Source organism: Arvicola amphibius, chromosome 2 (assembly GCF_903992535.2).
Source record: "Arvicola amphibius chromosome 2, mArvAmp1.2, whole genome shotgun sequence".
NCBI lineage: Eukaryota > Metazoa > Chordata > Mammalia > Rodentia > Cricetidae > Arvicola > Arvicola amphibius.
Window position 1 is genome coordinate 97,909,168 of NC_052048.2, and position 23,093 is coordinate 97,932,260.

The following is a 23,093-nucleotide window of genomic DNA, read 5'->3' on the forward strand; positions in this document are numbered from 1 at the left end:
GGAGAGGTTGTCCAAAATGCAAAGGTTTGAGCTCTGCTCTCAAACAGCGGAGTGGCTATGCACCAGGGCTAAGGGATCCTGTCCCTGGGTCACCCCCAAGAGTGGTCCTATGCAACTGGCTTCCCCCATATTCTCATTTTTCCATATGTAAATCAGAACATCTTCTAGTCCTTTTGCATAAACTCATGGATATAGAGCACTCAGAGTAGGGCCCATGGTAAGTGCCACAGAAATATTGATTCTGATGTCATGGGATGGAAGCCAGATATCTGTATCATTGGGAGCTCCTGGGATGGCTGAAGCATTCTGAAGACATACAGAATGCTAGGGTGCTTATTCCTACCCAGCTGGAATCCAGCCATGCAGAATTCTCAAATCACCAGATCTGTGGGGGTTTCTACTTTCATAAATGATGGCAGGTGGTGGATGAAACAAGTCTCCCGGGGGAGGGGGTGAGTTCAGTCTGAAGATGCTCTGAATGTGGCTGCACACTAAGCCATCCATGGGGAGCCCAAACCTCTACTGTCTCCCAGCGCTCCATCTTCAGCATCTTCATCTGGTGTCAGGAAAACAATCACTCAGAATGTTGTTCTGAGACCTGGGACTTCAGTTCCAGGGAAGATGTCAAACCAACTATACTGCCTATACATTTAAGATGGGACCACCCAGGGATAGGCTTCTGATATTTCTCCAAAAAGTCAAGAAACCTAAACTCAGGTCAAACCAAGCATCCAATGATCTGGAGCCCACTCATTCCCAACTGGACAGGACCTTTGACTAAAGCCAGCGTCTCAGAATCTAAGCAGACAGGTTAGACCACGGCCCAGCATCACTCACGTTGCTATAGGAGACGGGCCAGTGGATCTCATTGTAGGGGCTGATGAGGGTGTGCTGGGTCTGTAGTGCGTACGGGAAAGAGGTCACGTGAAGGGTCACGATGTTGGGCGCCTCTTTCACCTCCCTGCAGTTGAGCAATCTGTCCACTAATCCCACAGAGGGGTCACTTTGAGAGTAGATGTTATGAACAGCACTGCTGAGAGAGAGAAGAGAAGAGAAACGTTAAACGGAATCACTAACTCTGTGCGATGATCTTACAAGGGTAAGGCACCTGATTAAGCGTCTAACTTGGTTCCCCAATTTCACCTATAATTGAAGCTTATAGCCCTGTCCATGGCTAGAAAAACAAGAGGCGATTAGAGCTGGGATCTGCCGGGGGCTCAATTAGCTTTCAGTACACACAGGAAAACTATCAGGAAAGAAATTACAGTGAATCCCTTGCGTGACACCGTGTGTCTGCTCTAGAACAATGATTCATACCCAATCTTATTCTCAGTCAAAAAAACTGATGGGGATGTGAGTGAGGAAGGAAGGAGACTCGGGGGCCAGATGAGCCTCCTCATCTCCTCCTAACTTGGCAGAGGATGTTGGCTTGCTTGCCCAGCATGCACAGAGCCCTGGGTTCGATTCTCAGCACCACATAAAACAGGGCATGGCAGTGCACACTTGGGATCTCAGCACTTGGCAAGTGGAGATAGGAAGATTGGAAATACATCACCCTTGGTGAGGTACTAAATTCAAGGGCAGCTTAGGCTACATGAGACCAGGCCTTGCCTTGAATAAAATAGTAGTAGTAGTAGTAACAAACCTACAAGATCAAATAAAGTCCTACTGACTTAAGATGATTCAAAGATAATATAAAAGAGCAAATTCTACATTAGTTCAGAGGACAACATTAAAGGAATGGGAAGCATTCTGGATCTTGGGGTTTTAGCAGCCAGGCCCAGCCCACATTTTTTTTTTTTTTTGTAAGATAATGGCTGGCACTCTCCTAAATCTAATCAGTGCTTCATCTTCTGGTTGCCAGGCAGCTACCTGAGACAAAATGAAGAACCAAAAGAAAATGGCTTCTACCATTGTGGGATGCTCCATTCCTCCAAACCCATGTGCAGACTCTAGATTTGTAAACCCGTTCCAGTCCTGGCAACCATAAACAGCTACAGTCGGTGCCAATCAAAGTCTCGTTCTCTGGCCTGGTCCAGAAACAAACTTTCTCAAGTCCACCAGAGGCAGCATCTAGCTGGTCATCTCTAAGGCCAATTTCTAAAGAGAGATCGCTCCCAGCAATCTCCAGCTGACCAACCTCACATACATCTAGGGTTGATTCAAAGTGTCTGTCCTTCAGGAGGGGCCAACCCAGCCACCACTCATGGTCCTGAGCAGGACAGAGTTCCAGCAGAGAGGGCTTCTCCCAACAGCCTCACTCTGTACTCAGAAGCCTTGGAGCCAGGTCTGGGTCTCCCACCATCACCTCCAATCTGGCTCCCTACTGCACCCGATGCTCCCCCCTTCTGTGGCACTCAGCCCTTAGCCCTCAGAGATTGCACCAAGGGACCTCAGAGATGCCATGCCCTACGATACTGAAAACTGCTCACAGCCTCTGCTCATAAACACCAGCTCCCAGGACTTGCTCAAGACTGGTGCCCTCATCCCCAAGGAGAAACAAGTCACCGTCACAGACCAGGAGGTCTGACCTCACTAGATCCCAGTGGGCGTGGTCGTGGATGAGGACAAAGAGCGTGTGTGGGTTCTGGAAGGAGTTTTGCAGAAAGGCCTTAAATCTTGCCTGGGCCTCCGTGTCTAGTTTCAGAACGTGTTGCTCCGCCCTCTGCTTGGTCACAGGCTCTTTTTCCAGGCCCAGCTCCAGCAGAACCCCTGCAACACAGCAGAACACCTCAGGAGCTCCTGGGTTCACTCACCACCAACACAACATGGGCCAGCCCTGATTGGAGAGAGCAGCAGCAGGAACGCATACAGTGGAGATAACATGGGCCCACAGAGCTGAGCAAAGGTCTGGCTGTGCATATAGTGTCCCCACATAGGAGTGCCAGCAAGCAAGCACCTAAATCAGCAGCTCTCAAAGAGGTAAGATTAAGAGATGGAAAGGCCCAAGCTCCTAACAAAACCATCTCAGGTTCAAGTCACAGGCCCAATCTCAGGCCACTGAGGAGGTAAGATAGGCTATATGAATGCCCGTTAACAGCAGCCAGTCACAGAAAGAGCAAAAAGCCAACTGGTTCTATCTTTAATCTTGAGAAAAATAACTGCCTTTGGACATATTTTATGGTCCCTAATAAATGGGCGACAATGATACTTGCTCCATCTACCACACAGCGAAGTATGGCAACAACATCCTTGTGTGTGGTAGTTTGAATGTAACTGACCCCCAAAAGATCATAGGGAGCAGTACTATTAGGAAGTGCAGCCTGTTAGAGTAGGTGTGGCCTCGCTGGAGAAAATGTGTCACTGTGGAGGAAGGATTTTGAGGTCTCCTCTATGCTAAAGCCACACCAGGGTCTCAGACCACTTCCTGTTGGCTGCAGGATCAAGGTGTAGCTCCTCCACTCTCAGCTCCTGCCCCAGCACCATGTCTACCTGCATGCTGCCATGCTTCCCACCATGATGATAATGGACTAAATCTCTGAAACTGTAGGCCACCTCAATTAAATGTTTTCCTTTGTGAAAGTTGCTGTGGTCGTGGCGTCTCTTCACAGCAATAGAACAGTGACTAAGACAACCGAATGGACAGAGCAAAGCTCTTCCCTTGGCCTTCAGAGCTGAACCCAAAGCTCCTCCTCTGAACCCAAAGCTCCTCCTCCAGGCTTCAAGCTCCTCCCCTGAGCCTCAAAGCTCCTCCCCTGAACCCAAAGCTCCTCCCCCAATCCAAAGCTCCTCCTCCAGGCTTCAAAGCTCCTCCCCTGGGCCCCAAAGCTCCTCCCTCAGGCCTCACACCTCCTCCTTGAAAGGCCCCCCTACCTGAATGCCAGATATGGAACACGGTCTGCTGATAGGTCACTTCTGATGGTGGAATGCAAATGAGAAAGTCCACCTTCTCAAAGGACCCCAAGTCCAGATTTTGGGTGCTGGAATCTGCGATTGAGCATACGTGCGAGAGGAGCTTCTGTGCCACCGCCAGCTGAAAGGGCCGGATGCCCCTTGGCTCCAGACGATAACCTGCAGCCAGAGCCCCGAGGGATCCCAGATGAGCACACCAGGCAGCTACTACCCTCAGCTAGAGAGATGTGCAGGAAGGGAGGCCTAGCCACAGACAGCCATATAGGAAAGAGAGGCAGTCACAGTCATCAAGGGCATGCACCCTCTCAGCCAGACCCTGGGGCAGCCTCACATGCCTCCTCCTTCCTCAAAAGTCTGAAGCAAGCACTCAGGCAACAAAAAGTAGTGGTAAACTCTGCCTGCTGACGCTAGACATGGGAAGGGGCACCGCGCTCCGTGGAAGGAAGAGAAATGGTCACAGCTCCTTAAAGCCTCCTCTGAATGAACAACTACAACAGTACGCTGAGAGAAAAGAAATCGGCGTGAAAGGAATGTCAGGAGAGGGCGACCTCACATCAAGTAGGGCTATTTTAAGCCTTCTAGGTGCACCACGGGAACCTTAAAATCTCAAAACTTCCAGACAGATGCTGCAGACTCTAGACCCATCCCTGCAGGTTTTCTCCTTAGGTGGTGAACACACCTGAGTCTGACCACCCGCTCTGCGCCTCTCTGTCTGCGCCTGCGCACACTCCAGCCGACGCCCGCTCACTGCGCACACCCACGCACAGTGGAGCCAGCATTCCCGATGCAGCAGCCACTCCCTCTGTCACTGGGGTGCCCACTGCATCCTCTCCCTCTGCCACTCACTGTGCAGGTTTGTGCCCCTCCCCGCCACTCACTTGTGCACACGGGAACCCCACTGGCATCCAGCGCGGCTGTTTTCTTGGTAGAGGAAGCAGTGAATGAGGACGAGACATGGCCTTGATTTTCCTGGTGAAATTTGTCCAGCAAAATGTCAATGTCACCCTCTGCCCAAAACAGAGAACAGAAGTGGGTTTTGCATCTCAGAGAAATTCAGCAGACCTCTCTGGACCAGCTATTGTGTCTGGTCTTGGCCTGAAGTAATGTGTGGAGAAGGTGTGGGCTGCTATGCAGAACTGTATTCATAAGAGGGAATCACACCGTGGCTTCATGGGTGATGGGAGAAAACAGAAATAGACTACTTGAGGACAGAGGCGGGGGGACTTTGTGCCTTTCCAGGCAGAGATTGGTCCCTAGAACTTTTTTGGAGTGCATTAAATGAGTCCTGAGGGACCAGAAGCTGGAGAGAGGAGGGGAGTCTGAGTGGCTGAATAGGCCACAAAGATGGAGGGAAAAAAGGGTTCTAAACACAGGGAGAGCCATGTGCTAGGGCCCAGTCTAATCCCAGCACCTGAGAAGATGAGGTGGGTGTGCTACACACCTGAGGCCTAGGTCTCAAAAATATACAAACAGACATACTGACGACTGACTGACAGACAGAGAGCACAAAGCTCTTCTCCGACCCTGGACCTCTACAGCCAGAGCAGGAAGACGGACAGACAGCCAAAAAGCTGCAATAGGAAGGAGGCAGGAGCGGCGTCAGTGCACAGCAGTGGGGGCTCAGGCAGAGAGGCTCAGCTGCAGCCGATCCCAGACATGAGGGCACCCCAGCAATCTCCCCACCCCACACATGCGCTTCTTCTCAGTGTGCACACTTGCACGTGCCTCTCACTAGCTTACCTGGGCAGAGGCTGCTAAAGAAGGCTCCCAGGGAGTCCACTTTGCCCGTGACCAGCTCATAGTGGACTTCTCTCTGGTATTCCGCAGGGCTGAGGAGGCTTTCGGAGAGAATCCGGGCTTGGTATTTCCCTGGAAGACAAAAGGTGACTGTCGCTGGATCCTCAGTATAGAATCACTGTGAGTTCTCAGACAACAGGGTTCCTGCCTGACCTACCCCTGCAACATCCTGGCTGACGGGGATAAAACAAAGGACTGAGATGGTCAAAAGCACTTAGAGAAACCCCCCCGGGCCTGCCTCTGCCTGTGCCAGCTGTGTGGCACACACAAGTCCCCTAACCTCGCCAGACCTACCATCCTCATTGGTCCCCAGTGGCTAACAGCTGTGTTGGCCTCACAGAACACAGGCAACAGTGCCAGACACACACATACAAAGGAATGGGCTTATTAAAGATGGTGAGACCCAAACCCAGAAAAATAATAATTCATAAAGAACAGTAAGTTTAGGTTTAAGTGGCCATTGAGAGGCTGCATAGGAACAAGGTGTGCTTTTAATTAAAAGGCATACAAAAACTTCAGGTTGAAAATATATACGATTTTTCCAGCCTGGTCTACAAGAGCTAGTTCCAGGACAGGCTCTAAAAAAGCTGCAGAGAAACCCTGTCTCGAAAAACCAAAAAAAAAAAGAAAGAAAGAAAATATATACGATTTGGGAACATTAAAGGTTCCCACAAAGGGGCTGGAGAGATAGCTCAATGGTCAAGACCACTGGGTGCTCTTCCAGAGGACCTGGGTTCGATTCCCAGCACCCACATGGCAATGGCTCCATAACTGTCTCCAACTCCAGGTCCAAAGAATCTGACATCCTCGCTCAGGCATACATGCAGGCAAAACACCAATGCACATAAAATAGAAATAAATTCAATCAAAAAAAAGCCACCCCAGAACCTGTGTGCTTGGTGCTTACCTTACCAAGGAAACTCCCTCCAACATTTCATCCTGAATCTCAGCCACAGGAGCAATGGCCACACACAGTAGACTTTCAGAGAAATTTTTAATACTTTAACCCACAATGTGGATCATTGTTTCTTATCTCAGTCTGATCCCTAAATAACTGGGGGCCATAGTGGAGATGTAAGTGGACTTCTTAAAGCCAAATTGTATAGCCAGGGCAATCCAGACTGCAAAGGTGGGCCCAGTCTCTCCAGAGGCCAAATGGTCATTGCTAACTTAGCTACTGACCGCCGGAATGTCTGTAACTATGCATGTTTCCAGGGATGAGCAGCTGAGACCAAGACTCCCTTCTAAAGCCACCAACATGGGCTAAGGTACTAACTGCCCTGCAACATAAAGCCCCCAAGACAAAAGAGGGGGGCCCACCAAGGCGAGAGGCTGGGTAATGCATCCACAGCATGGCTCTCTCATTGGCCGAGAGACGGCCAGGACTCACCTGTGACAGCGATACAGGAGTCGATGGCGGCGTTCCTGCAGGCACAGATGATGACCACGTAGTTGGTCTTAGAGAGTTTACCCTCGATGAGCAGCCGGAACATCTCGGAGAGACCCTCAGCCAGGGAGTAAGTGCACTCGATGACATGCACACTGTCATTGCAAGAGCTGGCAGCCAGGCCTGCCAGCCAGGGCAGCTGTGCAGAAGTCACGGGGGCTGCAGTGTTGGGGGCTGGTGGGAAGGGCTGTGGAGGTGCCTGCTGGTACTGCCTGATCTCCGTCAGGTGTGACTCACGCCAGGAGCGCAGAAAGATCTGCTCCAGGTCCTCCATCAGCGGCACCTGATCAGCAGCTGCAAGACACACACACACACACACACACACACACACACACAGGGCGGCGAGAGATGACATCAGCGTCTGCTCGGCAGGGGCACAGGCAGCTTGCCACCAATGCTATGGGCAGCTGAGATTACCTGGGCATGCTTAAAATCTCACAGCCTGAAATAGTGATTGGAGAACAGAGGAGAACATAAAACGAAGTCAGCCCCCAACCCGCCATCTCGAAAGAACCACAAAGAAAAACAAAATACTCTATTTCTCTCCATCTACCATAAGGATTGTGGGTACTCAACTTGGTTTTTTACCATCAACCCTACAATCAGGTTTCCATATCTTATGGTCTCCCTGCACAGCTCTGCCGATGGGTGTGTAAATTATTCTCTTGGAGGGGCCATTTGGTCATCCTTGTTGCTACTGCAGATTTCTGTATTTCTTCAAGGTACACCTGAAGTGCATGCCTTGAGGTGTCCTGTGTTACTTCCTAGGCATGCTGGATAGTTTTATTTCAACTCGACACAAGCTAGAATCCTCTGGGAAGAAGAAACCTCTACTGAGAAAATAGGACCGCCAGACTGGCCCTGACTGCCAGGCAAACCTGCTTAGGCGGTTCCTTGGTGGCTAATGTGGGAAGACTCCGCCCATCGTGGGTGGTGCTACCTCTAAGCAGGGGACCCTGGATGGTGCAGGAAAGCCAACTGAACAAGCCGGTAAGCAGCACTCCTCCGTGGCCTTTCCATCAGTCCCTGTCCTGGAACGTGAAACTGTGAGCGGAAATAAACCCTTTCTTCCCCCATGTTGCTTTTGGCCATGGTGTTTATCACGGGAATTGAAAGCCTGGGCTTGAATTCTCAAAAGTCAGCTTTCCCCCAGTGTGATGGGTGTGACAATCCTAGCCCTAGAACTCGCAGCATCAATGGGTACCATCTCTTGGGTACTGAGAAAAATGACATGTTCCATTGCTCATGTGTTTCTCTTCAGCGACTAATGAGATCGGACATCTTTCAAAAGTTCCTGTATTTTCTTCTGTGAGTTATCTGGGTGCTCTAGCTGAATACTGCCTTTGAGGAGCTGGAGGGGAGGTTCTCAGACTTCCAGCCGGCTTTCCCCAGCTATGGGACCTTCACTGCCCTGCCCACAGGACAGCTATGAAGGCAGCCCAACACGAATATAAACTTTCTTAAAACACCAAGGTACTTTTGCCATTTGAAAAACTCTGAATTCACCGTTCTCGAGTATGAATTCTTTAGGTGGCAATGCTGGGTGACAAATGTCAAAAGGTTGGCCAAGCCTATCACAACTCCCCAATCTGTAAAAGGTAGCTTGTAGCAGCCACTTAGGGCTGTGCCAGAGTGTGATTAGGTGGGCTTAGAGCTTCATTTGTTTTTCCACTTATTTCTTGTGTGTGCTGCAGAACATGGGAGCAGATCAAAATGCAACAGGGCAGGAGTCAGGTCTCTCTTTCCACCACGCAGTTTCCAGGTATCAAACTCATCTTTAGGCTTGAAAGCAAGCACCTTTAACCCCTTGGCCCATCTCATCCGCCCCCTTTTCTTTATTTTATTATTAGATGCCTCTGGAATAGTTATTTGGAGTGTGTGATCAAATTAGAATTGGCAGGTTGGCTGTTATACCCCTTGTCTCTAAGAACTCTCCCTTGAGCCCATCTCTCTCTAGAAGCATCACCTCCAGGCAGAGCTCCCTTAGAGGTGAGCTAGACTTCCTACCCTTGTGTCCTGGTCTCCATTCTCTCTGATCTGCTTTTATACGGCTTTTGTCACTGCCCCCCCCCATATCCTTCATCAAGGCAGCCAGCCCTCCGCGTGGCCAACCCACAATCAATTACCAGTGTCCCTGCATTAAACTCCTAGCCACACCAATGGGTGTTCAGCCTGTGACCTTGACACAGTTTCCTTCAGTGGCCTCTGTATCAACCTAATCACCCCCCCCCACACACACACACCCTTAGTGAGCACCAAGCTGGCCCTGCAGGGGCTGCACCCACACATAAAGCAACAGACTGATGTTCTTGGTCCTGCAGCACACATCCCAAACTGGAAGAGGCGCTTATGGTTGCTCCTGGAGTGGCACTGCTCTAGAAACAAAGGAAACTATATACAGGCCAGGGGGCTCTGGTGTGGGGAGCTGTCCCGGGTGTAGCAACAAGGTTCCTTTGAGGAGATAGTGTATGGGTCAAAACTCAAATGGCAAGAAGGGGCCAGGTTCATGGATGTCCTAGACCAGAGCACTTCAAACGGAAGCTGCAAGTCCACGATGCTCCGGCATGAATAACACTGCACAGGAAGTAGCAACTGGGGCAGGGTGGGAAGATGGGAGTGGAAGGCTGGCAGCCACCAGACCTGGGGATAAATGTCAATCGGGCAGGACTAGAAACCGTCGGTGAGCTCCAGGGAACAAGGAGACGTGGTTTGGTCCACAGTTCTCACAGACCTGGAGAGCAAGAGGTCAGAGGTTTGTGATGGGGAGGAAGGCTACAAAGACAGGGTGGAGCTGGATCCTGGGTGGCTCTGTGCCAATCGATCGATTCGATTCACATGGGTCTTGGGAAGGAGCCTCAGAGAAACCTGATGCTGGGTCTGCCTTCCAGAACCTTCACTATCCCATGGTTCTGTTCTGATCCTCCTCACCCACTGAGCCTCTGACTACCTGAGTATCAAGGGTCAAGCCCGAGCTCCTCACTGCCCACCCACGGCTGCTCACAGTGGGTCACAGCTGGCTGGACTTCCACACAGACTATCCTCAAGCTCACATTTCCAAAATGTCTACCTTTGGCCTCAGCCTCTGTGGGATTCAAGAGCTCTCTCTCCAGAGGACAGTTGGCCTTGAGAGCAACACAATTAGAAGTAACCAACAATTTTTTCACTACTTCCAACCACTCACTTTTTGCTAAACACACACACACACACACACACACACACACACAGAGCTCACCATGTTCCCTCATTCCCATAGTCAGCCCCCAACTGTGCTCCTACCCACCCGTACCCCAATCTGGGCTCCCACCCACACCCAGCCCGACCTGTACTCTATTCTCAGCTCCTTCCAAGGCCGTTCCTTCTGGAGGTCAAGTTTCTACTCAGAGGCCTTTCTTGATGTCCCTAAGTGGACCCCACATGCCCACACCCCATCAAGTTCTCTCCTGTCTCTTGCTTCTCTTCTCTAGTTGAGCTGACTCTCCCTGAGGGCAGAATGTTGGCTTTATCACCTGTGCCTTTGTGTCAGGCTCGGCAGATGAAAGGTCAGCATGTTGCCTGAATATGGCCCGTGTCTTTGCACTTAGGCAAGTGAGTGACTGGTCTCTGAATCACCTCTGTTGATTACACCCTTCTGTTTGTGGACCCCCTCTCTGGAAAGGTTAGGGCTAACCTGGTCTTCAGATCCCTCTCTGGCCTCCTGAGTCTAGCTGGCCCTCCCGGTAAGATCCATCCCTAGCCCACAGCTGGACCCAGGCTCACCCAGCTGGACGAGGTAGTAGACGGTCAGCAACAGTTGTGTCTCCTCAGATATGGGCTGCATGGTGGAGGCACCGTGCTGCTCATAGGCCCTGGACAGCGACTGGGAGTTCTGGTAGCAAGTATACAGCAGGGGGCTGATGACCACATCGTTCAGGTTTCCACAGAGGTAGGGGAAGTTCCCGTGGCCTAGGGAAGAAGAAAGCGGCCGCTCAGCAACTGGTCTTAGGGAGTGATATTTCATGCGTACTTTAATAAATAAAGCTTGCCTGAAGATCAGGAGTAAAACAGCCACACTGGTCAGCCATACAGACCAGGCAGTGGTGATGCACACCTTTAATCCCAGTAGCCACACTAGTTTGCCATAGAAACCAGGCAGTAGTGGTGCACGGCTTTAATCCCAGCCCTAGGGAGAAATGTAAGACCGGAGGAGACCGCTCTCAGTCACAGTCTCATTCTGAGGTTCCAGGAGACAGGACACCATTTCAGACTGAGGTAGGGGTAAGAGCCAGTGGCCGGCTGTTTTGCTTTTCAGACCTTCAGGTTGAACCCCAATATCTGAGGGTTTTATTACTCATGCTATAGTCTTGTACTCAGCCTGGGTGGGGTGCCACTGTGGATCCCCTAAGAGCCAGGGGAGTTCTTAGGTCCCGTTTCTGAGAAATCTCAGCCCTCCTATGGTCCTTGATGACCCAGTACAGCTGCTCTGCCTTCTGGGACCTAGGATAAAAATGTCATCACTCATATCCAGCCGGTGGCAGGACATTTGCTTGCTCATTTTGTCTAGTCCCTTATTTTGCAGTTGATCAAGTTCAAGGCCAAATAAAAGAAGTTTACCCAAAACCAAGCAGCAATATCCTTGAAATGGCAGGGTGCACATAGCAGTGGGGACTGTTGACCAGACCTTGTCTTCCCCAAGGCCAAGCCTTACAGACACACACACACACACACACACACACACACACGCACGCACACACACACACACCAGGTCCTATAGTGAGCAGAGTTAACCAAACAGCTCAGTGTCTAGGCCCAATGACTCTAGAAAGCAAAAGCCACTGACTGATGCTGGAGTGGACGCTAGAATCCTTCTGACGGCAGCTCCTGGGGTAGGATGGCCCAAGCAAGGGTCTGATCCTTCTTTTCCATCGTTAGCTGCGTGACCCTAAGCAAGAACTTGACCTTCTCAAAGCCTTTGTACAATGGGGAGATGCAAAACGGTGAGGGCATGATGTGAATCAATGTCCTCCTTTGTCACCAAAACGACACCAAATCTCCCCATGCGTAGCTATGCAAAGGCGTCATGTGGGGCTCCGTGGGCCACGTCTTGGGAAAAAATGTTTCTCGTACTTGAGTAGGACCGATTTGCTAAGACACATGCTGGCCCCACCCACAGCTCCAGATTCAGACCTGTGACTTCGCATCTCTGCTCACTCCCTCAAGACGCTAGGGTAGGGGACCAGGGACCGCAAGGAGACAGCACTGTCCACAAATGTGCTGGCTTACAAGGGGCAGTGCCGTTACCTTAACGAATGGGATGTGGTGCTTGTCATGCAAGGGGCTCCGCGAGCTGCCCTGAGAACCAGATGAAAGCTATGCTACAGAGCCGCTGGCTGGACCCGGAAGCCTGGGAGCCGCAGGCGTAGGACAGTGAGCACACCCTCTGAGACGGCTCAGTATGAGATGCTGGTGTGCAGGGTTCCCTCCGCGAGGGTCTTGGTCAGTGTGGAAGCTGGTGTCCACCTCCAAGTCTTTCTACCTGCTCCAACTCTGTGTTCTCATCCTCTCTGATATGATCAGAAAAGAGGGTGCAGATCTGACCTTTGCTTCTTCCATGGGGCCCTGAAGCCCTTCTACCATGCCAGTACTTTTTCTGGCATTTTGCTGCCATCTCCCTGACCTCTCTTCTCACAAGCAGGATGCCAACTGGCCAGTCAAGGAATTGGATCTATATGGTCCTGAGCACCTCTCTCCTCAGGCACTGCCAGCTTACCCTGCACACAGTTTCCCATTTGAAAGTCTCCGGCTACCACAAAAGGATTTCTTCGGTTAAGCCACAAGGCGACCTCCAGGCAACACACGAGCCACCACAGAGGAGACCAAACCAAATCTTACTCGAGGCTTCTGTGGCACTGACCAAAGCTGTCTCGGCCCGAAGTCAGAGGGTACGGCTTTGGATGAAAAGGGAACAAGCCGCCGGGCGGTGGTGGCGCACGCCTTTAATCCCAGCACTCGGGAGGCAGAGGCAGGCGGATCTCTGAGTTCGAGGCCAGCCTGGTCTACAAGAGCTAGCTCCAGGACAGGCTCTAGAAACTACAGGGAAACCCTGTCTTGAAAAACAAAAAAAAACAAAAAAAACAAAAAAAAAAGGGGGGGAACAAGCCATGGGGGCCCCGGGTTCTGTGAAACAGAGCGAATGAAGGAAAGGACCAGAGGAAGGAGTCGCGGTACTTCTGCTGGGACAAACCGATACGCTCTGCCGTTCTCAGCAGTCTAGAGACTGGGCCCACTTCATTCTCTTGCCCTAAAGAACTTTTGAGTTGGCTCGGGGGATTCCTTTGGAGCTGGACTGAGACGAGGTCACAGTTTTGTGTGGGGTTCCTTGCAGGCTCCCCTGCCTCCCCAGCTGGGGCACAGCTGTACTTGCCTTTAAATATCACCGGCTTGGCCTTGCAGATCTTCAGCAAGTTGTCCGGGACAGACACTGGTTCACCGGATGCCACCACTGGGAAGGTGACCGAAGCAGGTCCCACCAAGCCAGGCTGGGGCACACAGGGTACGCCGGCACCTTCTAGGAACACAACCAGCATATGAGTAAAACACAGTTAAAGAGGCCATCTTTCCCCCAGCCAACCCGACATCCAGCCACCGTACAAAAACTACCGCCTGACCCGTCTCCCCACTCATAAGACTTGTGGGCTCACCCAGCCCCACCTTTCCCCACCAAGAGACATAGTCTTTTTCGACACATAGGCCACAGCATGGTAGAGAGGTTGCTTGTCCCTCTGCTATGCCATGGTTGGCTGCCCAGGACCCCCTCACTCATCTGCGTGCACACATGCACACATGCTTCTCGCAGGCCAAGCCACCCAACTCTGGGGTTTGAGCGAGACCCTAGTCACTTACCTTGCTTCGTTCTGTTGCCACCACCTTGAGGGAAGCCAACATCCGTGGTTGATTTAGACTCTGGGGACCAACCTTTGTGTCGTTTTTTGGGAGGCCCGGAGTTTGGCAAGACACCTAGACAATATTCAGAGCGTGGGTTAGGCCATCACTGGGAACTGGTGTCAATAAAACTCTCCCATGATTTGGAGAGCAGAACTGTTTTGTTTTGTTACGTTGACAGGGCTGGGGCTCAAATTCAGGACCTTGTACGGGTTAGGCAGGTGTTCTCCCACTGAGCTGCATCCCCCAACCCTTGGTAATTTTTTTTTTAAATTTCAGCTCTATGGATCTAGACAGAAGGAGTCATCCTGTCGATTTTTATAAATGTTTCACTCCAAAGTTGTGTTTAAGCTGCATCTCTTTAAGTCTGAGCTCCTTGGTTTTTAAAACAGTCAAAATAATAGTAAAAAATCTACTGAGAAAGTGGCTGAACCAGAGAAAGAGAGATGCATGTAAAATACTGAAAGGAAACACTTTGGGGTTTGGGCTCTGTAAACTGCCTCTCCTGCCACGATCAACATTACCAGCCCAGCAAAGGGTCAATGCACCAGCACAGTTTTGCCACTGGAGGGCAGTACTGATCCACATGCACACCCGCTTCCTGCCCTCCAACTCCACTCTTCCCCAACTGGAAAACTAATTATTTCATTAAAAAGCAAGAGCAGAAGCTGGATCCTCTGCTGCTTGTGAGTCATCCCTGCCCACTCTGGATGTCAACAGGCTCGTGACGGAAAACTGTTCATAGATTAGTACCAAGAATTGGCTACCCTATTTTCTTTAAACTCTGGACACAAGTGTTCAGCTGTCCAGAGGTCCCATCTTATCCCTGTCGTACTTTAAACACATCTGAACACTTCTAAAACTACCTAGCCAAGCAGGAGGGCAGTGGGGAGGTACATGCCTTTAATCCCAGCACCCGGAAGGCAGAAACAGGCAGATTTCTGTCGAGTTCAAGCCTAGCCTGGTCTACATAGCAAGTTCTAGGCCAGCCAAGGATACACAGTGAGAGTCTGCCTTTAAACACAGACAAGCAAATGAAAACCTGTCTGTCTGAACACAAGCCTGTTCCGAGGACCTAAAGAAGCCCAGCGTGTGTGGAATGAGGCCTCCTGATACCTGGGGCTTCTGGATGGTGAGAACCCACAGCGTGGAGCCCTCAGGGCCGAGGGTGATGTCTCCCTCAGCCTAGGCAGAGAATACACACAGACCTGGCTCTGCCTAAAGCCACCACTTGGGTCCCCTGAAGTGACAAGAAAACATGCACCTTGTCACGAGCGCACAGGTTATTCTAAAGCAGCAGTACTTTGAGAATGACTGCTGTTGAGTCTTCTGGAAGGAACCTCGGATAACTTCCTACCCTTAGACTGACCAAAGTGGAAGAAAATCAAAACCAGACACAGAGCTGATAGGACATGAAGTTCTTGACTTTACATAGAGCTTTCAAAGCTGCAGGCTTCTTTGCCCTCAAAGGCAAGGGGGACTGTCATCTCTGCACCAGCTCGTCTAACACTGGCCCCAGGAGCAGAGGAAACGCTCTCAGAGACAGGACCCAGTTCCTCGAGGTCGTGGTCCCCAACTATAAGAGGGTAGGGCTGGAGCTAAGGATGCAGAAGGGATCTACAGGGGTCAACCAGAAACGTCTCTACTGAGCTCTAAGCCACTAAGTGATCTCAAAACATCACCAGGAACAGCCACTTATGTCAGCGTGAGCTGATTATTTCTCCATCTCCAGAGATAACCCTACTTGGCATTTTCTTTTTTTTTGTTTTTTGTTTTTTGTTTTTCGAGACAGGGTTTCTCTGTGGCTTTGGAGCCTGTCCTGGAACTAGCTCTTGTAGACCAGGCTGGTCTCAAACTCACAGAGATCCGCCTGCCTCTGCCTCCCGAGTGCTGGGATTAAAGGTGTGTGCCACCATCGTCCAGCTCCTACTTGACATTTTCTGAGGAGGCTGCAGGACTTTTAGCTACCTGTCCCCTCCACCTGGGAGCACCAGCCCCTCATCCGAGACAAGGCTCTTATTTCCCATCCTCCACCAGGGGGCAGTGTTTCACTGAGAGCGGCTAGTGGCAGGCCTAAGTTGGAAGCAGTTTCCAACACACTGACAGCAAAGGCTTAGTAGCTTTGACACATGCCTGTGCTCAACTCTACCGCAACCCAGGTCAGCCAGCATCTCTGACTCAGCCCTTCCCTCTGTCAGGTTCTACCACAGCCAGATGCTAGAGACTGCAAGGGACCTTCAAAAGTTAAAGATTAGAGTGGGTGGCTGGACGCCCCCCCCCCACCCGAGGGAGAGGGAGAGTGATGCAGGAGAGGAGAGTGGTTGCCTGAGCTGAGCTCTAGAAAGCCCTCTCACAGAGGCAGGGTGAGCGCTGAGAAACTGGGCGGAGTGTGGACGTCATGGCAAAGCCACCACGGAAGTGAACAGTTAAAAGAAGAATGAATGAGCGTCAACAAGCTAAATTCTAGAAGGCCTTTGAGATCCCGGCAGGAAACTTAAAGATCTCCATTCCCCACACACCTCCACAAAGTAGGCTTGGAAAGTTCTAGTCCAATCCTGAATCCAACCCTCTGTAGGCCACCTGCCCAAAACCAAGGTCCTAGGGCCCCAGGCTGAGAGGATCTGCTGTATTGTTGTTTGAGGTGAAGACTACATGTCTACAGAGGAGCTAAACTCAGGGAAGAAGCTATGGACAGCAAGGGGCTTCCTGTCCTTATGACCAAGGGCCGCTCTTCAGCCATGCAGCTGCCCTGCATTCATTCTGGAGAAGGAACAGCCACAGGAGGAAGGTGGGAGTCTTGAGGGTAGGCTGAGGATTGATAAAAATTCCAGAACATAAAAGCTAGTCAAGACTGGAGAGTCTTAGATTCATGAGGGCTGCTCCTTCAGCAAATGAAATGGCTATGCAGCCGAAAGATTTGGGCCAGAGAAACCTTCTGCTACAATGGAGCTGTATTCCAGCCCAGGGTGCCTCTCTGGACCTGTCTCTCTTCCGCGATGTTGAAAATAAAACCCAGGAAAACACACTCTATCCGTGAGCTACAACTCCATCCCCAGGATGGACATTCTCTAAGGACCTTTCCAATTTAATGTCTCAGACCCTAGGCTCCAGTTCAGGTGGGCATGGGGCATGGGGGCTGGGTGACAAGGCAGGAAGGGAAGGAGAGCAGACAAAACGTTCTGGAACATTCTTGGAACAGCAAGGTGGGAGAGCACGAGACTGGGAGTATGAATGTAGTTCCCAAGTCTCTTTGCCCCCTCCCTCCCTCCCTCCCTCCAAAGCTCAATTATCACCTCCCATCACCTCCTCCAGCTGTTAAATGGGCAGACAAGTCCCTGTGGCGGACTGACACTGACACCAATAGCCAGTGTCGAGCAGTGAGCTCCCAGATGTGCACAGCAGCTGGGGATCCTCATCCTGTCCTCAGAGAGGCATTCTTACCCCCAAGGAGGGACCGCTGAAGAAGGCTGCAAGATCCACTACCTTACAAGACAGAGCTGGGCTCTGGATTCATATGTATCTGTCCCGACATCCACCTTCCCCCACCACTCCCAATCTTCCCGAAACCCGCATCAAGAGGGGCTACCTGCCACCAGCACAAAACCCTCTCTGCCCCTCAGCACACATGACTCTCCCATAGCATGGCCCAGGCACAGACCTGAGGACATGTGACATCCGCCCTGATGCTCACCAACACATTAGACAGAGCCTCCATGTCCCCAGTCCTGTACCCATATCCCCTCTGGCCCAAGTCCAGAGTAAAGAAGGGCCTTAGCACCTCCAGGACCAGCTTCACTACCTAAGGCTGAGGGACGAGGCACCGCAGACAGGCTACTCTTTGCCAGCTGTGGCTGTTTGGGGGAGTCTTTGCCATTGAAGACAGTGGGACCTGTTGCTGTGGTCACTGAGGGGTGATCAGAGGCCGGACCTGAAAGCAGAAAGCATAGGAAAGGGGTCAGAGCACAGGCTGCACCAGAACCAGGCAGATAAACTAGCTCTGGTGAGTTCTATCAGGAAAGCAAGTTTCTGACATGGTGATTCTGCCACACGCAGACAAAGATACACATGCATTCACATGTGCACATTTACGCACATACTCCTAAACCTACACACATGCATGTGTGCATATAAAAACACGTGTACACCTGTGTGCACATTCTTGCCCTTGTGGACATAAATGTGCACATATGAATGCAAACTCATTTCCGATTTCACATGCATGTACATGTATGCACAGGTATGTATACAGGAACATACACATGTTCCCCTGGATATGCATATAAGTGCACAGAAACATACTTAATAAACATACCCAAATGTACAAAGGACTGATATACACAAATACATGTACACACATTTAGAAAGACATAAATATTCCTGCTCACACATGAGCATGGGAACAGACAGATACATATGAACATGAGCATACAACTACCATGAACCTTCTGGTTTCACTCCAGAGGGTCTAGTGTGGGGAAGGGAAAGTCTAGGGGTGCATGGTTGGCCGAATTTCCTAACCTGCAGCCCCATAACTGAGATGGTTGATTCTGTTTGCTTCCTACCTTCCTCCACCTCTGGAATTCAGTTTTATATCAAAACGCTACGGGGAAGCCTGGCAGGTTGGTTGATGACAAGGTCTCGGCTACTTATCGGGTTCAGGTTCCTTAAGTCCTGGGAATAATTCTGGGGGCAACCATGGACTCTGGTCCCATAAGGAAGCCTATGTTGGCTGGAATCGTAGGAAGGTTTTCATGAAACTTCCCATCAAAGGCGGTGGCCCATGTGACAGTTGGAATGTAATTCTGGGACTCTCCAGCCTGTGTCTGACCACAGTCCCATTACTTACAAGTTAGGTGACCTGAAACACATACTATATCTCTCCAAATTTCAGTGTCCCCTCCATAAATGGGATTCATGACGGCAAGTGGCAGAGCCACCGTATGAAGGATGCAGGTGGGTAGATGTCCAGGGCATGGAACAAGTCCCTTAAGGGGCTGCTGTTACTATGACCTCATTTAATTCTTATAACCATCCTGTGAACTAGACTGAAAAGGACACCCCACACTCCCAGGTCTACACATGGGCAAACAGAGTGAAGTTCCAGGAATTAAGTGAATTGCACCATTCAGCAAAGGAGAGCAGCGCTGGTGTCTACACCGGATGCTTAGACACAAAACAGTGGGTTCCCCAGTCCACAGTGGCAAAGGAAGAGAGGAGCCAGAACACTGATGGGGGAAGAGGACAGAGGCCAGCTTGTGAAATGGAGCCTAGAGCCCCTGAAGGACAGAGTGTCCTAGCGACAGAGCCCAGGACACTGGCTTCACTCCCAGGGCAATGTGCCACACTGATTCTCTGGGCAGGAAGGATGAAAACCACCAATGGCCTTCCAGAGTCCTCAGGAAGGCTGATGTCTCCAGACAAAGGCAACCACACTTACTTACAGCCTTCGTCTGTGTGGCTCAGGGCCAGGCATGTGAAACAGAAATACCTGGTATACAAACTTGCCTCCCCAACTCTTCCTGTGAGGTCCTGGGCATGCCTCAGCCTCCATGGAACCTCAATTTTCCAAACACCCCACTGGCTCACAGGGCACAGCAAGCTCTAGTGAGTAAGATACATGCCCAGGGTAGGCATTCCCAACGTGGGATAAAAGACAGGAATCTAACCTCCACCCCTCCTAGAAATCCCCTTGGAATGTTGACCTGATACTTGTCATCCCCTGAACCATGTGTTGTGACTTGGGGAGGCAGAATGACTCTGAAGCAGGATCCTAACACTGGGGGAAATCACATTCCTTATCCAACAGGAGAGCAGGCAAGTTTTCCAAATGAAAGGCAACGTGAACACTTTGCTAAAACTTACAAACTCAAAATGACCTAGGACAACAACACACCAAGTAAAACTTACAAGATGGCATCAAGCAACAACATTCAAAGTGTGACCTTTATTCATTTTGAAGATTGCCAACTCCAGGGGCATGGCTTTAGCATCTGGGACACCACTCAGTAGTCTCACCTGCTTGTTGAGCTCCCACGGGGACGTTGGGGTTTGTCCCAGGAACAGGATCACTGGGGAAGGCAGCCAGAGACCCCGAGTTCTCCAGCGGTGGGAACAGAGAACTGGGACAGGTGTTGGTGGAGTTCTGCCGGCTTCTGAACTCTAACATAGGCAAGAAGGACACATGAAGTTGGGTGGTGGTAGTGGCAGCACACGCCTTTAGTCCCAGCACTCGGGAGACAGAGGCAGGTTGATCTCTGTGAGTTCGAGGCCAGTCTGGTCTATAAGAGCTGGTTCCAGGTCAGCCAGTGCTACACAAAGAAACCACTCTCAAAAGAACCAAAGAAGAAGAAGGAGGAGAAAATATAGAAAGGAGGAGAAAATATAGAAAGGAGGAGAAAGAGGTGGAAGAGGAGGAGAAGGAGGAAGAAATGATGATGATGAGGATGATGATGATGAGGAGGATGATGATTATGATGATGATGATATGATGGTGACCAGGAAGAAGAGGAGGAAGAAGAAAGAAGAACGTAGTAATGAAATCTACTTGGCCCCTATCCAATGACTACAGAATTACTTCCTAGAGTGGAATTGTCTACAGGACCATGGGGCACATGAGTCTATCAAGAATGCCAGTACCATGCTAATCTGTTTCAGTGTGTTACAGGGCAGAGGTGCCTTGTTCCATAAAAGGTTTCCTGCCAAAGGGGGACTCTATCTGTAGTCAGAATAAGAGTGTCCAGTGGGGGGAACAAAAAATACGCTTTAGCCAGGTAGTGGTGGTGCATGCCTTTAATCCCAGCACTTGGGAGGCAGAGGCAGGAGGATTTCTGTGAGTTCTACATCTCTGTGATCTACAAGAGCTAGTTCCAGGACAGGCTCCAAAGCTACAGAGAAACTCTGTCTTGAAAAAAACGAAAGAAAGAAAGAAAGAAATAAAGAAAGAAAGAAAGAAAGAAAGAAAGAAAGAAAGAAAGAAAGAAAGAAAGAAAGAAAGGCAATTTATGCACCTGAGCTATCTGAGCCCTGTGCTTAACATCCAAGGAGACACAGGGTGATGGTGATGCCCCGAGACATAGGACCACTCAGCACCTCCCTCCTCTCCTACACCATCCTCTGTTATATAAAAGTCTGTCCCCCAGCAGCAGCTCTAGCCTGTGAGCAGTATAGAGAACTGGACCCACAGGGAAGGTCAGCTTCATCCATGGGGCCTGGGACTGACTGATACATGGTAGGGACTTATTGAATAGTCACTGCATACAATAAAGGAGGAAGAGGAAAGGAGAGGGGAAGAGGATGGGGAGGGGAATCGAGGAATAGTACTCAGAGTCAGTCACTCACACCTGAGAGATCCTCCTTCCACACAAAGAACCTGTGTGGAACATTCCAGAAAATGCAGAAAAGTGGGGGACAGAAGGACAGCTCTTCTGGACATTTCTAGAAAGCTCCTTCTCAGACACACTCCACCATCCCGGGCAGGCTTCAGAACAGCCACTATCCTAGTTTCTCCCCTCAGCAGATGGGAGAGCTATAGACGAAACTCAGGAAGGAAGGCCACCATGCAGACTTTCCCTGGTAAAGCCAGAGCCTAGCTCACCCCTGGAGACCAGACCCCAGAGCTGCTCTCTATGGTCACAACTAGCCGAGTTCAGGGATGAGGAAGGTGGTGATGGTGTGGTATTGTTCAAACCCAGCTTTCTCAGCCTCATCCCAGTGACACTGTGGGGATCCTAGCCTCTTGCTGAGGATTGCAGGGTTTTTAGCATTAGTCTAGGTGCCAGGAGCAACCTCTAGATACTATGATCAAAAGCATCCCTTAGCAGTGATAAATATCCCCTGGGAATAAAAACCACTGTCCCTTATACCCACCAAAAAGAGGCTCAGCACCAGGTGGCCCTCAGCTAGTGTTTGCACCATGCAATGAGTCTGTCCAAATACCATTGACACCAAGGAGCATCTTCAGGGCCAAGGGCTTGCTCTCCTGCTGCAGCCTGTACCTGTCCCTGACCCCTACCCATCTAGCCCTACAATGCTCACTGGGGGTGCACTCCCACCCCTCCAGATTCAAGACCCTCCCCCGCCTCACCTGAGCCTTTCCAGCAAATCAACGGTCCTTTGGTCAGTGCCCCCTGTGCGTTCCGGACCAGATAGTACTTGAGGTGCTTCTGTTTCTTGGGCTGGGTGCTCAGCTTCAGGTTGATGTGGTTGGAGAATTCGGTGAAGTAGCAGAAGCCTTTCTTCCCACAGCCAACACAGTTCCCAGAGAAACCTGGGCAGGAGGGAGCAAGCCATGAGCCTCTCTGCTTCCCTTTCAACTTCCCTTCCAACAGCCACAGTTCATCAGGACTCTTGACATTTGCACCCCCATACCAGCAGTCACCCAGAGACTGCCATCGGCATGGTAATCAGGCCGAGGAGTCAAGACTGCCTTGACTCAAAGGGGAACAAAGGGACTGAGCCACAGAGGTGAGTCTGGGCAAGTGTGGGGGACTTCACCCTCTTGGGGCGGTGTGTGTGTGTGTGTGTGTGTATTAAAAATTCCATTTACGTAAATGTAGTCTACACACACACACATAGTGGAATTTTATCCAGCCACAATGAAGAACACAATTGTGTCATTTGAAGGGAAAAAAATGAATGGAGTTAGAGATCATTAGGTTAAGTGAAACAAGTCAGACAGATTCAGAAAGACAAACATTACATGTTTTTCCCTCATATGCAGAACCTGTATTTTAAACATAATGTGTGTGTGTGTGTGTGTGTGTGTGTGTGTGTGTCTGTATGTGTTGGTGGGTGGGTATATATATGTATACATGGGGCTTCAAAAGAGGTGGAGACAGGAATAAGTGAGGATAATGGGGGAAGAAAGACAAAATATTATATATTTTATGATATTCAAAATCAGGATTTTTATATGAGTATATGTGAAATACATGATATATATTTATACACATGATATACATTGCTTTGGATATATAATAAAGGGGTAACATTCAGAGGAGGAAAGGAACTAATGAGGGGGATAGGAGGGGGACAAGGAAGGGTGGCTGGGGCAAACATGAGCAAAACACAGAGATAGACA

The 23,093-nt window shown here is 50.4% G+C and overlaps 1 protein-coding gene across 3 annotated transcripts in view; it reads right to left on the minus strand.

Moving 5' to 3' along the window:
* Positions 1-23,093, minus strand: part of Greb1 (growth regulating estrogen receptor binding 1) — a 67,732-nt gene that overhangs the window by 30,706 nt on the left and 13,933 nt on the right. For 2 of the 3 annotated variants that reach the window (XM_038320046.1, XM_038320045.1), the window contains exons 4-15: positions 22,098-22,280; positions 20,030-20,173; positions 17,814-17,942; positions 13,976-14,089; positions 13,497-13,640; positions 10,853-11,038; positions 7,040-7,390; positions 5,593-5,721; positions 4,731-4,859; positions 3,814-4,011; positions 2,532-2,712; positions 838-1,033 (exon numbers count right to left, since the gene is read on the minus strand). In XM_038320046.1, the coding sequence (XP_038175974.1) occupies positions 838-1,033; positions 2,532-2,712; positions 3,814-4,011; positions 4,731-4,859; positions 5,593-5,721; positions 7,040-7,390; positions 10,853-11,038; positions 13,497-13,640; positions 13,976-14,089; positions 17,814-17,942; positions 20,030-20,173; positions 22,098-22,280 (2,084 nt within the window). The remainder of the gene's footprint in view (positions 1-837; positions 1,034-2,531; positions 2,713-3,813; positions 4,012-4,730; positions 4,860-5,592; positions 5,722-7,039; positions 7,391-10,852; positions 11,039-13,496; positions 13,641-13,975; positions 14,090-17,813; positions 17,943-20,029; positions 20,174-22,097; positions 22,281-23,093) is intronic. The other variant, XM_038320047.1, reaches the window with a different exon arrangement.